This window comes from Varanus komodoensis, unplaced genomic scaffold (genome assembly GCF_004798865.1).
Source record: "Varanus komodoensis strain SLA01 unplaced genomic scaffold, ASM479886v1 scaffold7_1, whole genome shotgun sequence".
Classification (NCBI taxonomy): domain Eukaryota; kingdom Metazoa; phylum Chordata; class Lepidosauria; order Squamata; family Varanidae; genus Varanus; species Varanus komodoensis.
Window position 1 is genome coordinate 1,142,044 of NW_025336479.1, and position 17,185 is coordinate 1,159,228.

Below are 17,185 nucleotides of genomic sequence, written 5' to 3' on the forward strand. Positions count from 1 at the left end.
GCAGCTTTCCCAGGTTATCTGAGGTAGCTTCCAACTTGCTCTTACAGCACCCTTCCCATGAGTAAACACTTCGCATGAAAACAGCCCTATCGCCTTTCGGTCTTGATTCCAAGGTGTGGGGGAGGGCAGAGTCACCCAGTACTGCTGCCTGCCCTGGATGCGCCAATTAGGTCACCCATCTGTTGTTGTAACAGTCCTTTCATGCCTCCTGGGCTGACCCAGCTTAAAGCGGATCTAATTAAGACGCCACCGCTTGTAGCAAGTGAACAGAGAGGAGCTCCTCTGCTGCATACAGGAATAGCGCCCCCTGGGGGTCTTCACCAAGAACTTCTCGCATAACTGAGGGGCTGTGTCCTAGAGGGCTTTTTCGGTCCCTCTGAGAGCTGCAAAATAAACTCAAAGAGCCGCATGCAGCTCGCAAGCCTCAGTTTGGCTACCCCTGCTCTACGGGAAAAGTTGATGTGTACTGAGGAATTAGATCTGAGAAGTAGGACTCTTGTATGGGTCAGGGTTAAGGATGGGCAAGGTATGGCCCCTGAGCTGCTGAGTCCCCTGTTCTCTTATGTGGTCCCTGGTTGCCTCTGCCGTGCTGTGTGATGAAGGAAACAAAGACAGCATCCCGCCAAACATCAGCGCATTACCAAGGAGCCTTAAAAAGGACACATTTCAGTTGGCGAGGATCTGTAGCACTCTGAGAACAAGCTACCTGTTTTTTGCCCCCGCCATGTTGTTGAGTTTTAGCAGTGTCAGGGCCACAGGAGTGTGGCCCCTGAAGAGGGTTGTGCACCCCTGCTTTATAGCCTCCTCATGAGAAAGGCGAAGAGAGAAATTTGCACAAGTCCTAGCAAGAATACTGGTCAGAGTATTTGCATCCTTTTTAGCTTCGCTTGGAGGGTGCAGCAGCAGAGGGACTGCTGTGTGTGCTGGGCAACACCAGTAAACACACTGCCAGTGCGTGCATATGAGAGCGGGTATCCCTGCAACTTTAGCTTTGACCTTATCCGCATTTTGCAGGGGAAGCGGCTTGCCTCTGACAGGTGGCCCCCCAGAAGCTGAGCCAGCAGGAAGTGCACCTCTAGCTCAGATGGGGAGCCCTGCTCCATCCTGGAATAAAAGCCAACTGGGAAAAGCAGCTGGGGCAAGGAACTGATTGCCGAAATTGGCCTTCATGGCCAAAGGTTCCCTGCCTTCTCCCTGAAGACGAAGCAGCATCATGAGAAAGCAAGACTCACTGGGGAAGACAATCATGCTAGGGAATGTCAAAGGCAAGAGGAATCAGAGAGGGAGCAGAGAGGGAGCAGAAGTGGACCAAATGAGATGGATTGGTTGCATAAAGAAAGCCACAGTCTTGAGCCTGCAAGATCTGAGCGGGGCTGTTGCGGGCCGGACATTTTGGAGGGCACTCAGTCACAATCTGATGGAAGCCGCGGGTCAGGCCCATTTCTCAGAAGCAACTTATTCAGGTGACACCCATGTGACAGGTGATGCAGTTTTAAGATCTACCTGCTGGTTTTTCATCTGGCCCAGATCACAAAAAGCAAGCTGGACGAAGGAGAGAGTCCTGCAGCCCATAATTCAAAGTAGCTGTACAACAAAGAAGACCACGTAGAATTGTGTTCTCACCAGGGCGAGTGGAAATGATAGTAATGCATGGAGTTTGCCTGAGTTTCACAAGTGGGGGACCTGTGCTGTGTCACACATGACCAAAGGGGCAAAGCAGTGCTGTATAGTAGTTAGAGTTAGGCCTGGGTCTTGGGAGATCACTCTAGCCTCCACTTGGCCGGAAAGCACCTTGGGTGGCTTGGGGTTGGTCACTGGCTCTCAGCCTAACCTACTTCACAGGGTTGCTGAGGGGACAAAATGGAGAGAAAGATGGTTGTGTAAGTTGCCTTGAGCTCCTTGCAGGAGAAAAGGCAGGATATAAATTTAATAAAATTTATGATACATACCGAAACAATTGCCATTGTAATGCATTGGAGTGGCAGCTGGCAAGGACGGCAATTTCCCACTTCTGGAGCCAAAACGTGGACGCCTTTTCATACAACATTTCATGTAGCTCCTGCTGATTGTCCGTGAATGCCTGAATTGGGGGGTGGGGGGGGGCATCTCAGTGCCAATCTTTTCTCTGCCCCTGACAGGAGGGAGGTCATACTGGGCACTGTGCCACAGCCATTCTGAAGGCAGCAGCCCTCGTTTTCCAAGAGGAGGAGAAGTTTCACCCCATTAAAGGGGCAACAGCTGGTTTAAAGAATGCAGCACTCCACACCATACCCACACCTTTCTCCCCATTCCCTCAGCAAGTGCAATGGAGGGACAGTGATACATAAGTATCTGTTTTGCTTCATGTGGTTTCTCAGTTTTCCAACCATAATTTCATTTTGACTAGCTTCTGTATCAGTTTGTACCTTTGCTCCTCCTCAAAAAAACAAAATTCAAAAACCCTGCACAAAAATTCTTATCCACTTTTGTGTACTTTAATTCTAATTAATGGATTTGGATTTTCCTCCAGAGGACTGGAGGGTGGCATCAGTGGTCCCAATTTTCAAAAAGGGTAGTAGAAGGGACATGGGGAATTACAGACCAGTTAGCCTTACCTCCATTGTAGGAAAAACAATGGAAAGGCTCATAATAGCAAGCGATCTAGTGATGCTAGATAGGGAAGGGAGTCTGGCGGCCACACAGTATGGTTTCCACAAAAACAGGTCTGCCAGGCAGACCTTGTGGCATTCTATGTCAAGGTTTCAAGGTGGCTAGATGGAGGGGATGCAGTGGATGTGGTTTACCTGGATTTCAGCAAGGCCTTTGTCAAAGTGCCCCATGATATCCTGGTGGAGAAACTGAGGAGTTTTGGGATAGACTGATGCACTGTCCAATGGATTAGGGCATGGTTGACTGACTGAAAGCAGAGGGTAACCATTAGTGGGGAATCGGGTCCCTCAGGGCTCTGTCCTGGGGCTGATCCTGTTTAATCTTTTCATCAACGACATGGAAGAAGGGGTGAACAGTCTGCTGATTAAAAGGATCTGGACAGACTATGGAAATGGATAGGAGACAACAGGATGGCGTTTAATGCAGATAAGTGCACTTGGGGCATAGGAATTGGTGTCATAAGTACAGGTTAGGGGACAAGTGGCTGAAGAACAGCACTTGTGAAAGGGATCTTGGGGTGCTGGTTGACTGCAGGCTAAACATGAGTCAGCAGTGTGATGCGGTGGTCAAGAGAGCGAACGCCACCCTCGGTTGCATAGCCAGAAGTGTGACTTCTAGATTGAGAGAGGTATTACTACCACTCTATATGACTCTGGTGCACCCACAACTGGAGTAGTGTGTTCAGTTTTGGGCCCCTCATTACAGGAAGGATATAGCCAGGTTACAGTCAGTGCAGCGTAGGGCCACAAGGTTGGTGCCGGTTTGCAGGGGATGCCGTATGAGGTGAGACTGAGGGAACTGGGTCTCTTCAGCCTGGAGAAGAGGAGACTCAGAGGGGATCTGCTGGCGACATACAGGTATGTGAGGGGATGTCACACGGAGGTGGGTAGAGACCTGTTCTCCCCTGCAGAGGAAGGCAGGACGCGCTTCAATGGAGCAAAGCTCAGGGAACCCAGGTTCAACTTGGATGCCAGGAAGCACTTCCTGACCGTTAGGACCCCGAGGGTGTGGAATGGGCTTCCACGAGAGGTAGTTGAGGCCCCATCAGTGAGGGTGTTCAAGGATAGGCTAGACATGCACATGGTGTGCATGTTGTGAGCAGAGCCGGCTGGAGCTGGGGGTCAGACTAGATGGCCCGGGAGGCCCCATCTGACTCGCTCTTTTTCTGTTTCTATGCTTGTATGCACTTTTCCTAATATCCAGTTTAGGCACATGATTTTACTTGAACAGTTTCTGTGATATATGCATTTTTATGTGCATTTCCCTTTGCTATATGCATTTGTGTGTGCCTGTTTTGACCTGTAAAAACCATTGCAGAATTCTGGAAAATGTGGATTTCATCGCTCAGGTGCCTTCTAGTTCTCATAATTTTTAGATGTGCCTACTGGGGAAGTCTGACAAAATAATTCAACCAGATGAGTTCCTGATCCATCCCTAATAAGCAGGGTTCACAGTTTATGTTGTTGGGCTGAGAAACACCACTCTGCTGGAGGAATTTCATTGCCCTTTTTGCTGTGAAAAATGAAGTGCCCCAAAAGCACAACAAAGCAACATTTCTTTCTCCCCACTCAGAGCAAAACTTAAAAGACTGCACTCCTGTGTACTCCTGCGTGGGAGTGAGCCTGGCTGAACTTGATGGGGCTTATTTCCAGGTGGACATTGCGTTGCATGTTGAAGGACGGCAGATGAGTGCTCACTTCATCACTGCCGTCTCCTCTCAGGCAGATTCTGGATGTCGTTGAACAGCACTCCAAGCAATTTGGAGAGAAAGCTTTGACTATCCTACTGAACTGTCCTTGAACTCCCTGCTTCCTCTATTAAATTTGCTCATCCTATTTTTGAACTCCTATATATGCCATTATTCTTCTGTCCTAACCAGGTGATTCCCATCTTGCTTTCCACTTCTGAACAAGCCATGCATACCATATATAGGAAAGTGATGTCCTGACTTTTCTTCTCCCTAAATGAGAACACGCCAGGGCCAGCATGTGGTTTTCAAAATTCAATTTCAGCTTCTGCCCAGTCTTGTATCAGCTAGAGCAGTGCAAGCATGCTGGAGCGAGCTCTTTCAAGGCCACCAGCTGGACGCACTCTGGTCCTGAACCTCAGGAAGAGAGCAGGACGGGCCAGCAGGCTCGGGAGAGCTTGCTGCAATCATGCCTGTGCCATTGCTGGGATCCAGGTGGGAGGGCAGGGAGAACAGGGGGCTCTGAGCAGCAAGAGGGCGGCATGAGGCCTGCAGACTGCAGGTTGGACCACCCCATCCTAGTTCCACTAGCATCCAGCTGACAAGTCCACCTAGCCACTGCTCTGTTTTGAATCCCACCCTGACACTGCTGGCTTTTCAGCTATTCCCTGTTGGGGAGCTCATTCCAAAAGCAGGGTGCCACAACTGAAAAGGCCCTCCTTCTGGTAGCCACTTGCCTCTCCTCCTTTGGAATGGGCTCCTGGAAAAGGACCTCTGAAGATGCCCTCAGAGTCCAGATGGGTACGTATGAGATGAGGCAATCCTTCAGATAACCTGAGCCGTTTAGGGCTTTGAATGTTAGCATTAGCACTTTGAATGGGACTCGGACTTCAACTGGCAGCCACTGCAGCTGGAAGAGCACTAGCATAATATGTTCTTGCAAGCCAGTTCCCATTAATAATCTTGCTGCCCTGTTTCGGATTAGTTGGCATCTCTGGACCATTTTCAAAGGCAGCCCCATATAGCGCGCACTGCATTAATCCAAACGAGAGGTTACCAGAGCACAGATAACTGAAACTAGGTGCTCTTTGTTTTGCTCAGTTTTGCTTTTCTGACCACTATACACGTGGCACAACCTGTTATGAAATTCACTTTATACAAGATGTTTTGAATTTGGTAACACAACCCCAAATACCAAGCACATATTGTTAGTGCTGCATAGAAAAACACACATGTATTGAAGTCAATGTTTCCCATCAGAACACCTGAGACTCAGTCCTTTCTCGCTTTTGAGCAAGGTGCTTCTCCACTGAGGTTCTAGGAACAAAGGTGAATTAAGTACTGGGGGAAAAATGGAGTCAGGCAGATTCCTGTTAAACATATTTATTACTTTTCTTCCAACAGAAGTACATGTTCCATAGAAAGTGAAAAATGGGCTGGTCCAAATTCTGATAAGCCCTGCCCTTGAAAAATCTAAGTTTATATGAAAAATATAAATGTTGTAATGGATTAAGCTTTGATACCACAAGAGGAACTGAAAAACAAGAACCACCCCAGTGATTGATCCTGAAAATGAGTCTCTTCTGCTCTTGCATGCAAAGACAGAGCACTCAAACAAGCATCCTGAGAAGACAAAGAGATGCAATTCAGATAATTGAATCTACTGGAAATAATAATAAAAGCACTCCTAGGAATCTGGGTAGTTCTCTCAAAGGTACAGGCTTCCAAGAGCCAGAGTTCAACTGCTTTGTTGGTTTGGAAGCCTGAACTACTGACACCACGGTACCCAGTAAGTAGCTGGATTTTTAAACTTCTGCTCAATAAAGTGCATCTGGCTTGGAAGCAGCATAAGGCACAAGATTAAATTTAACCAAGGATGGCCTACAGGGCACAGGGTTACATCTTATTCATAAGCCAGCAAACCAAAGATCTCTCCAGATCTTTGGTAGATGTTGCCACATTGGGACCATCAGTGGAAGAGGCCAAGACTTAAGCATCCGCCTGTGGTCACTTTTGCAAATCTCGGACGCCAAGGCAGGCTGTGTGCTCGACTGCAGGCAGAGGGAATGCAGAGGCTGTCCTCATGTTTGGGAGCTGATGCTCCTGGACACAGAAAGAAGTGGCCAAACTCCTTTTCAATCACGACAGGAACAGCCACCAGAACAGCACCTTGTGTCCAGCTTCTTGCTTGCCTCAGAACCTGTCACTCCCCCCAGGTGAATGCTATATAAAGGAGTTTGAATCAACCAGTCAGTCCCAGTCTTTGAAGAGGAAGGGCACATAGGCAGCTGGGGAGAGAAACACCCTGCCTAACACACACCTCTGACCGTTCGCACTCAGCATAGGGCTGTAGGGGGCAAGACACAGCAGCTGGGATACGACTGTCAGGTCACCTATAGAAATAATTGCAGGCAAGTGCGCAAAACCAAATCCTATGCCACAGGTAGGAAGGAGATGGGGACTAGGAGAATCCTTCCAGTTTCTAATTTCTATGCTTCTAAAAATATGGCTCCCTCACCAATTCAGCAGGATCCAACAGCCTCAGACACAAGAGGCTCTGGAGATTTCACAAGCATCTTTTTTCATACTCTAGTGGAATCGAATGTGCTCAAATTCTCATCTGCAGCAGTAAGCAAAGCCCCAGGAGATTGCAGATGAGAATCTAAGCACACTTCCTTCTACAATGCCCTTCAAGCTAGAAATGTGGGTGAAAAGATGTGGCCCCACTGTGAGAGAGAGTGTAACAGGATGGAAAGTCAAAGGAGCTGCCTAGCAAAAGAGGTGGGTGGTTTTTATTGGAACCTAGGCAGCTCCTCTACTTCACAGGCCACAGTGATTTCATTCCCCCCATTCTGCTCTGAGGGGCTGGTATAAAAACAGCTCAAGACATTTAAATGCAGTACCCCCAACCACTGAGACAGGCGACTGCAGTCCATAGTCCTCTTATGCCATGGCGTCGCCTTATGCACAGGTGTCTAAGCTGAGGGAGACAGACGCTTTCTCACCATACACTGGCACAGCGCCAAGGGAAAGTGCTTTTACCTTTTAGAGCAAGCAAAAAAGAACTGGCGCAACCAGCTTCTGAGAACGGAAGCAAAACTTATGTGTCTAATGATACTTGGTTCTACTGAAGTGAACAGAACAACTAACAGCAGACCAAGAAAACAAGCAGTCCAGAACACGGGCTTTCTTTCAAGAATACAGCAGTGTCTGAGAAACACGTGTTAAGGCTGCAGTCCTAAGTACACTTATCTGGGAGTAAGTCCCATGGAATTCAGGAGGACTTACTTCCAAGTACACTTGCACTGGGTTACATTCAGGCGTTCACGGGCTAGTTTTCTTTTCAGGCATGACTGACTAAGATTGACTGGACAAACGTTTCTATTTCAGCCTTGGCTTACTAAATGCCAGCTTTTGGGTAGTTTGCTGCAAGGAATCTCTATCTCACTTCTGCTGAAAGCGTCCAGAGATGAGCCGTCAGGAGAAATAAATTTGAGAGGATCCATTAAAATGTAGATCAAAATGAGTCAAGTTATGTCCAAAAGGCAACTCCCTCCTATTTGGATCAGGGGTGGGCACTTTTAGATTCAGTGGGTTAACAGAGGAGTGCAGAAGTCAGTGCTGTCCAAATGCAGGCACCTCATTTGTGGGCCCTGTCCATCACTGCAGGGGTTGCCGCAGCAGCTTGGAGGGGCAACTAGGAGGAGGCGAGGCCCAGGAGGGCTACAGGGGCTGCGGGCACACTGGCTAGGGGCTGCCCCAAGCGGCTAGAGTGACTCGACACAGGAATGGCAGCCCGTGCTTTGCAGACACAGCAAGAAGATCCCCCCTCTCTGGAGTGAGCGGTGCTCAGGCAGGCAGCCTCCATGTGGTGTTGGCAGAACGCGCCTGTGCCTCAGGGGAAGTGCTTGATGCAGCCGCTGCAGGCCTGCCCTGCCATCGCCGGAAGTCGTGAGGGGCAAGGAAGGGCCTTCTGGTTGGGTCAGATGGATCCCATCATGCAAAGGGATAACCATCTCTGTTCCACACCTCCCCCCCCCCCGACCCCACAGGCTGGATGGCAACCCTGACAGTCCATTCATCGCAGACAGTGGCTCCTGCTCCCATCAGCTGTCCTGCTTCTTCGCGCCATCGGAGTCCTTCAGACTGCGCAGGAAGCTGCAGAAGAGCTCATACCAGAAAAAAGTGAAGCCGGTCGAGAAGGCAGCCTTCAGCAAGCTTGGGGAGAGGCCCTTGAACAATCCTCTGACTCCCTCGTCCCGGGTAACCTGGAGTGCACAGTCCACTAAACCCGTGTAGCTCTGCACCTGGGGAAAGGGGAGGCAGGTGAGAGGACAACTGCAACCTGGGAAAGTCTTCTGCATCTTTCCCTGCCAAAGAGAGGCAGGGGGGACAAGCAAGTGAAGCAGGATGTCATCAGTGAAAATCAGCGGACCAAGTCTCACGGAACGGAAAAAAAACCTTGCTGGTTATTGTTTGGTAAACGTGGCCAACAATGGAGCACGACATGCAGCGTGCAAAAATGCTGCTCTGCTGCCTGGGTGGAGGAGAGTCCCAGTCACTGTTCTCCCTTCAGAGGGCAACTGGCTTGTTTCAGATGCAAAGCCAACCAGCCTTCCCCAACCTGGTGCCCCACAGACATCTAGGGCTCCACTCCCCATCACAAATCCTGGGAGTTGCAGTCCAAAGCATCTGGAGGGCTACGGCTGGGGGAAGTTGTACTATGCCACGTAGGTTGCTTCATGCATGAGCTGTGGCCGGGCACTGACACAGGAGCTCCCTCCCCACCTCCTCCAGGCTCAAGGGAAGATCGAAATGCTTCCTCACAGTGTGATACAAGCCACAACTTCCTGCCTTCTCCAAGTACTGGAAACTGTGAGTGCTACAAATCATATTTAGCAAAGAAATCAGGATGTCAAATTAGGCTCTAATTGCAAACAGAAGCTTCAGATTTCCACGGCTCATGCACGGAGGAGGACAGGAGGGGGGGTTGAGCCCAACGCGCATGCCTGCTTGCTCCTCCATCAGAATTCAGAGGATGGTCTGAGCATGACCAATATGTGGCACCTTCACTGCACTTCATCTAGCATGGACAGGAATGGAGGTTCCACACTGACTTATAACAGGGCTGCGGAAACTGCCAGGGAGAAGAGAAATTGGTGTTTGAAAAGTCACAGAAGTACCAAATATGGAATCAGTTCTGGCCAGTGAGGAATCTAGCAAGATCTGCAATGGACCTTTTTGTTCTTCTATCCCACAATTATCCAAAAAGCAGGAAGGGAAAACATATAGTACACTGCACAGGATGGAAGCTCATTTGGTGCAGCTATACATTCCTGCAGCCTAGTTATGTGGCTGGCTTGGGTCATTTATGATGCCAATCATCCCGAAAAGAGGAAGGGCCCTGCGACTTGAAACACCTCTCACCTGCCCAAAGGCTGTCCGGGCTTCCTCAAAGCCTCCCACCTGCAGTCGTTTCTTGAATAGGTCACAGGGGTAGGTGAGGGTTTTGCTGAGGACTCCAGCGCAGCTGCCGCACAGGAAGTTTTTAATATTGCCTGCAAAGCAGAAGAAGCCAGGAGGAGAGGGGTTGCATCTCACAGCTCTACACTTCGCTTTTCGACAGCAGGGATTAGAAAAACAATGACGTAACACTTGAAGTCAGCAGCTGACTGGGCAGCAAAGGAGAACAGCAGCGTACGGGGGAGAATTTTATTCTGAAATGTGGCTCATTTTCAGGAAAACTAGGTTAGGGAAGGCAATAGCAGGGCCTTCCCATTGGTCACTGGCTGCTGCTTCTGCCACCCACACCCCCCAACTAACCTCCTTTCTTTTCTTCGTTCGGAATGATCCAGTCATACAGCTTCTTCATGAGGCCATAGAAGGAAAACTGGAAGCCAGCGTAAGGGACAATGGCGATGATGGTAGGGCTGAGACCCCGATAAAATGTCTGCGGCCCTTCTTTCTGGTACATACTTGCCACTGCATGGCGGAGGTTTCTGTAGATCTGAAAACAGCACAAGACTTGGTGTTTATGCAACTGCCCAGACATGCCCACTGAATTTTACAGGGGTGCCCAGATGTTGTTATCTCCCATTGGTAACCCTCCCATGTGCCTCCCATCTGTTCCCTTATCAGAAAAAAATAGGTTAAGGAGAAAGAAAGAAAATAGGTACACACTGCCTTTTGCATGGCACCACTACAAGCCCTTAGTCTGGAAGCACCTTTTTCTTTATGAGGCCAATCAAAAGAGGTTTGAGGCAAACATAGCTTGCCATGCATCAGGAAGTCAGTCAAATTTCAGCAATGCTCACAAAATTCCCTTGCATGTACACTCTGGCAGAAACTGCGGTTTCTCTGCCCTGGCATGAAGGAAATACTCAGCATTAGGGAAGAGCCAGGAGACTCTTCCAAGATAGTTGTGTGGCAAACACCTCACTTGCCAGGAACAGAATAAATCTGCAAGGAGTCCAGGTGGCCACTAAAGGAAGGCCACGTGTACCTGTGTTCTGGTGGGGGGACCTGCCATCCATCTCTTACCTTTGGCTCACCTTGGGCAGCCATGCGAGTACGCAGTGTGTCAAGGGGCTGAACGGTCACCGTGGCGGCACAGGCAGACAACCCCCCACAGACAAAGTGCACAGTGAAGTCCCGGGCATCGTAAGCTGTGCCGTGGTGCACCAACTTTGTCAGAAATTCAAAGCTGACAAACTGGCAGAGACAAACGACAACAGTCAGAAATGTGGACAACTGGGCTGGGTAAGGAGGACTGCTGTGGGAAATGAGATCGAGCAGCTGTAACTAACCAGCACCACAAAGGCACTTACAAAAATGATCTATTTTTAATACAAGTGGTTGGAGGAAAAGCACCGAGGCTAGGAAGGTGCCACCTTTGCCAGACAGCTGCCTTGCCAACAGACCAGGGGTAGCTAGGAAGCATGTGCCAGGACACTGCTAGGGGACTTCAGGGGATGGTCTAGACTCTAGAGGGTGGTGTGCTTTGCCCCTGCAGTGTGCACTGCCTGTTTTCTGAGGTTTGTGTGTTTATTTTGGAGTAGTCTGTATTTTCCTGAGTACTTGTGTATGTGGGAGGTGTTTTGCTAGGGTTCACTGTTGATCTTGGTGTGGTGTGTATTTTGCTTAGGCGGTTGATCTGTTTGCCCTTCCTCCCTCTCGTGCGTGCGTGTGTGTGTGTGTGTGTGGGCTACCCATATAAATGTATGCATTGAAGAATGACTTGGACTGTTGTAACTATACAGGTTTTACAATATTTGGTTACAGTGTGGGGCTAAAATAATCAAAGGAAGGAAGGCTGATCTACCAACGTATTTGTTGTAATACCTCCCTGCCCCCCGCCTGTGAATAATAAAACAGCAATGAACAAGTAGAAAGGCCTGGAATGCTGGGTGGCTGGAATTAAAGCAAAAACACAGGAAGGGCCTCCCAGCCCTCAAAACATATGCTTTGGCAGGGATGCAGGGGATATCCCTTGAAAAAGCATCCTTTCAAATATGCTGCATGGGTACCACTCTATACTTTGGAAACAGACAAGAGAAAGGCAGTCCCACCTAAAGAGGATTGTTGTGGAAGCCACTGTAGCTGTAATAGCTCAGGAGCTAAGCCAAAACATGTCAGATTCTTACCTGGACAGCACCATAGGTAACTGAGAGGAGCTGAGCAGGGACATGGCCCTTCCAGAATGCTGTCAGTCCTTCCTCCCGAAAAATCACCCAAATAGCCTGCCAGAGACCATGATACTTAGCCCGTGGATTTCTGGAAGAAATTTGCTCTATCTGAAGCTGAAAGAGAACAGAAGTAGCTTTCAGTTTAAATCTTTGCACTATGAATTGCATCAGGGCTTGAGCTTCTAAAGAATATCTGAAAGTTACCAGGCTGGGGAAGGCTTTAAAACAAATTAAGACCACAACATTTCTAAGTCCCCACTCTGAGGCTGTCATCTTACATGTGCTTACTTAGAAGCCAAATAGAACTAAATGGTATTTACTTCTGAGTAAATATGCCTGCATTTGTTTGCTATAATACTGTAGTGAAAATGCCAACAGCAAAGAAAAGAAAAAAGAAAAAGGTGGCACCACCAACAGTAGGAGAGAGAGAGGAACTCCTGATGTCAAAAAGATTGATTAGTAGGCCCAACATGTTCAGACTTTTTCCTAATGCAATGGGATATCTTTCTTCATATTATGCAGAATTAGACTTGGAGAAATAGCACAGAAACACAAAAAGGGCACAGAATTATGTCCCAAGTTCAAATAGGATGCAAAATAAAAGACTACAGTTTGTCATCCAAAGACTTTCTTAAGGAAAGTGATTTTTAGGGTAGTGAACTACAAAAACAAACAAAATGGAAACAAAATTCTATAATAAAACAGCAGTAGAGGGTAGGCAACCATCTCTAAGACAGAGGCTTAAAATGCTGAGGGAAAACAGAAAAGGTTTGAAGTGGTACCAACTGCATGGTCTGTACCAGGCACTCCTCCATGGGAAGGTTGTTTCACAAATGTGGTGCCACAAGAGAGAAGATTCCTTCACTAGTTATCCTACAAAAGGCAGAAAGCACCTTGGGAAGAGTTAAGACATGGGTGAGCTAGTATAGGAAGAGAGGTTCATTAAGTCCCAAACCATTCAAGGTTTTATTGGGCTTGGAAGTAAATAGGCAAGCAGTGTAGCTTGCTAAGGGTAGTATGATCCCATCTGGCCACTTCCATTAATATGTGAACAGCTGCATTCTGCACTAGCTGACATTTTCAGCTTGTTTTCAAGGACAGCCCCACATACAACATACTACAGTGGTCTAATCAGGAGGTTATCACAAGATGGGACACCGTGGTTCCACCAAGCCTGCTGTTATCTTCCTGGTTCCATTACTATATACTATTACCATAATAATCTTCAGCACAGTAACGAATTATGGGAAAGGACAGCTTCCTTCCTTCCCTCCCACTTTTCTTTCACTTGTTTACCATCATAAAATAAGACTGTCCCATGAATTGCAAGAATAGTACCTGAAAACGAATCTTTAACACGTCAAAGGGACCAATCATTGCCCGAGTGACCAACCCAGATGCTGATCCTGCCGCTGCTATTTCCACTGTTGAAAGGGATGAGCATTCGGAATCTGGGTCATAGCCAACCATCCCTCCAGGGCCCACAGGCAGCCTTGATATCCATCTACTCCTGTGGACACTGATACTGAGGGTAAGGAAGGAAGAGTCCCAACTGAGAAGGCTGCTTTACATTAGAGCTTAAGGACTGTCCACACACATACTTCAAAGACAGAAAGGTGGGGCAGAAAATTATCAGTTTATACAATGGTTAACAAAGTCAACAAGGTCAAATTGGGCAGATTAAAAATTACCATTGACTTTTTTCAGGTGAGTATCCTAGGAAGGAAAATGAACAGCACTTTGAACATGTGAAAATTAGTATGTTTAACCGCTTTGTGTTTCTGCTCTCCCCGCCCCCTCCAAAAAATTTAACAATGTAAAGAAAGTGCACGTATTTACAAGCATTCCAGTAAAAATAATTAAACCTTTTATTGTACTTGTAATGTATAAAACATACCAACATCGTAATAAAAACAATAATCAACCAAAAATCACACAAAAATAATGCATTCCTAAGTTTTGAATATGCAATTCTAATCAAATATGTATTATTTTTCATTATTGCTTTTCCTAATGATATATTTCTGTTCAACTATGCATGGCTATTAGAGAAAATGTCTCAAATATTTATAGAGCACATCGTATCAATATGGGGTGCCTTTAAAATGCCCTTTATCAAGTTCAAGCAAATACTCCCAGGGTCATGCAGGCTGGACTAGCCATTAGTCTGATTCAGTTGAGTTATACGGCTGTCAGATTTGAACTCTCTGTGCCTGCCACCCCACCCAGGCAACTGCAGGCCTCACCATGAGGCACCTTGATGGAGGTTTCCCCTATTAGGGGGCAGTTTCCTGCCCATCCTGGCTACTCCTCCTTACCGTGTTCAAACTGTTTCAAGTGATGCACTGGATAAGGAAGCCCACCACTTACTGAAGGGACTGAAAAGGGCATTGCAGGCATCAAACACCCAGCTGCATTGAGATTAATGTGTTTTAACAACCAAATAGCCTCCAGGTGTGCATGCCTAGAGTCTTAGTACACAGGCTGAGTTTCAGGTGTTTTGGTTCATGCCCTTGGAGCTATGGAGTTGACAGACGAAGACATGTTTATTATTATCATCAAACCAACAGGTTAGTACAGATTCGACTGAGTTAAGTTGCTTATGCTAAATTAGATCCCAATGGCCTTAAAATATTAAAAGTATTCTGGGAAATGTTCTACTTGAAAAATTCCCCCCAAACCCTCATCTTCAAGCCTTTCCAGTAACCACACATCAGCGGTAACATTTTGAAGTGTTGCTTGTGTTAGTGTGCACAAGCCTGGTGCACATAATATTCTTATGACATTTTGAGATAAAGTTTGCATTAACCAGAACTATCCATAGACCACATTTAAATGTTAAGTCCAGTGTGTGGATGTTTGGTGAACCCCAAAATGGGACGAGGTCACAGTCCTGTTTCCTTTTCAACACACACTGTAAAGTACCCGCAAAAAGGCTATTAGAAGGATGCTGACTGAGGCAGAAGCCACCCTATTTTAAGCAGCAGGTGCCATTCTATTTGCCAGCCTCCCCCGCAGTGTGGTGCCCCCCCCCCCGGTTGTGTCCGGGCAGCTTTTCAATGAAAAGCAGAACCCCACGAAAGCAAGCCAGGGAAGACGTCCTTGCTTCTAGGATGCAGCAGTCAGACATCAAGTCAAACACAGTTACCGAAAGTAATAACGGTTTTTCACCCAAAAGGTTTCTCCGGGGCTGATGTCTTTTCACGTCCGGACCTATAACTCGCAAGGTGACGAATAGGAGGGGAAGAAGTGCAGCTGAGCGTGCTCAGAGTGCATTCCCGACACCACTACAAGCCGACCTTGCATCTCCAAAACCAGAAGAGGGCTCCTGAGAGAGAGCTTCAAGGACGACTAATCTGTTCTCCTTTCTGAATTGGAAAGGAAAGCCGGCGGGCACCCCGCGACCGCTCCGGCCCCTGCTGCTTGGCGCCTCGACCCCAAAGAGCCCATCCCAAGGCGCCCGAGGCTCACCCAGGCGGCCGCTCCCTGCGGCGGGAAAAAGGAGCTGCCCCGGCAGGCCAAGCTACGACCGAACTCGCCCCGCTCAAAGACGGACTCCCGCGGCCCTGGCAGCCGCCTGGCTTTCTGGGAAATGCAGTCCTCTCCGGCGGAATGGGCGTGTCCTCCTCTCTGATGAAGGGAGGCGGGAGGGGCTGGAATTAGTAAGGTGGGTGGGGATGTGGGCAAAGCGGAACATTCGCGTGGGTGGAATTCATTGCGTCTTCACCTTGGTGCCCGTCAGATGTTTTGCACTCCAAATCCCATCAGCCACGCCCAATATAGCCAATGGTCAGGCATGCTGGGAGTTGTGGTCTAAAACATTTGGCAGTCATCAGATTGGGAAAGGCTGCTTAAAGATATCCTGATTTGAAATGAGCTAGAATGTGTTGCTCAGCTAAAAAGACTCTAGATGGCGAGAGGCCAATAGGAAAAGCCTGAGTGTCTTTCAGAATTTTTGGGATCTTCAGAAATAACTGCAGAGCAATTTGTTCTGATTGTGTAACTTAATCATGCAGTGTTGGCTTGAATTTCCTTCTAGGGAGATGCTACTAGCATTTATAGATTTATTATAAATCTGTATTTATAGAGTATAGCACACCCTCCCTGTCATAGAGAGGACATATGCATGATCTTTACAGTGGTTCCAGGACTCACTGTTTGTTGTAAAATGTTAATACCCAAATCCGTGGGCAGTGCTAGACCTTGATCAACTGGCACTGCCACAAAGTATGCACGTTCTTAAAACTTTGTTGTTGTATAGTTTGCATATATGATTCAGTTTGGTCTCAAGACTGAAGTGCACATTAGGAACTTAGATATTTGCAGTAGTGATTCTTCTGTCCACTCCTGGCCTAAATAACATGTTTGTTAAGGGCATGGCCTTTAGTGGCTATGATTTCCTAAGATTTTAGAACTTGAAAACACAGAGTGTCTCCTTAACACGTTAAACAACAACACTTTTCCTTTACTGAATTTCACTACATTTTGAGAAGGCTATACTAGATGCCTGTACTATTTAGGACAGTAAACCTCAATTTATTCATCTTTAAGAAGCCAGTATTATTTGAAAGATACTGTTTCAAACCCCAACGCTGTTTCTGAGGAGACTGTGAGAAGATGACAAAGGACAAACTGGGGACAGAGCTTCTGATGAAACTGAAGAGGGAGAAGTGGGAGGCAGAAAAGACATTTCCTTGAGGCCAAGTACAGAAAGTGAGCTGCAGTGGTGGCATTTTGCCCTTCCTCCCATTTCCAGAGAACAGTGGCTGTATAAGCAACAATCATTAAAATTACTTCTGAATCCTGGACTGAGCAATAGCCTACTTTCTTGGCCTGTTGCATTATTGAGACGCCCTTCCCCCATTTTATTTTTAGAGACTTAGTGTAAATTGTTTACTCATTCAACTGTTTGTTTTGTTTCCTCCCCCTTTCCCTCTGCCAGTTAAATAAATCCAAGTTCTGGTTTTATAAGTTGCTCACTTTTTTCCCTCACCTGCTTTGAGGAATTAAGTGAACTGGTGTTTTTCTCTACTACTGCACGAATGAACCAAGATCTCTCTGTTTTAACCACCCCATAGGTTTGTCAGTGGGAAAAGTGGGGTTACACTTGGAAGCACCTCCGGGACAGCAAGATGCTGACCCAAACTAGCATCCAATGCCTCCA

The 17,185-nt window shown here is 47.4% G+C and overlaps 1 protein-coding gene across 3 annotated transcripts; it reads right to left on the reverse strand.

Moving 5' to 3' along the window:
* Positions 1 to 5,703: 5,703 nt before the first annotated feature.
* SLC25A19 (solute carrier family 25 member 19) lies at positions 5,704 to 15,590 on the reverse strand. Of its 3 annotated transcripts, XM_044453989.1 has the most exons (8): positions 15,493 to 15,590; positions 13,360 to 13,546; positions 11,980 to 12,135; positions 10,877 to 11,047; positions 10,160 to 10,343; positions 9,764 to 9,894; positions 8,513 to 8,643; positions 5,704 to 5,959 (listed from the first exon to the last, which is right to left on the reverse strand). In XM_044453989.1, the coding sequence occupies exons 2-8, from the start codon at positions 13,489 to 13,491 to the stop codon at positions 5,947 to 5,949; spliced, it is 918 nt and encodes a 305-aa protein (XP_044309924.1). In that variant the 5' UTR covers positions 13,492 to 13,546; positions 15,493 to 15,590; the 3' UTR covers positions 5,704 to 5,946. The 3 variants fall into 3 exon arrangements, with proteins under 3 accessions (XP_044309924.1, XP_044309921.1, XP_044309922.1); XM_044453986.1 differs by having other exon boundaries at positions 5,704 to 8,643; XM_044453987.1 differs by lacking the exon at positions 15,493 to 15,590 and adding an exon at positions 15,170 to 15,189 and having other exon boundaries at positions 5,704 to 8,643.
* Between the last annotated feature and the right edge of the window lie 1,595 nt (positions 15,591 to 17,185).

Coding starts and splice junctions, on each gene's coding strand:
- SLC25A19 (XM_044453986.1), bottom strand. CDS start 13,491: ATGGTTGGCTATGACCCAGATTCCGAATGCTCATCCCTTTCAACAGTG. Junction 11,048..11,979: donor TTACCTATGGTGCTGTCCAG/GTAAGAATCTGA, acceptor TGTCTCTGCCAG/TTTGTCAGCTTTGAATTTCT. Junction 8,644..9,763: donor CCCGGACAGCCTTTGGGCAG/GTGAGAGGTGTT, acceptor CCCTTTCCCCAG/GTGCAGAGCTACACGGGTTT.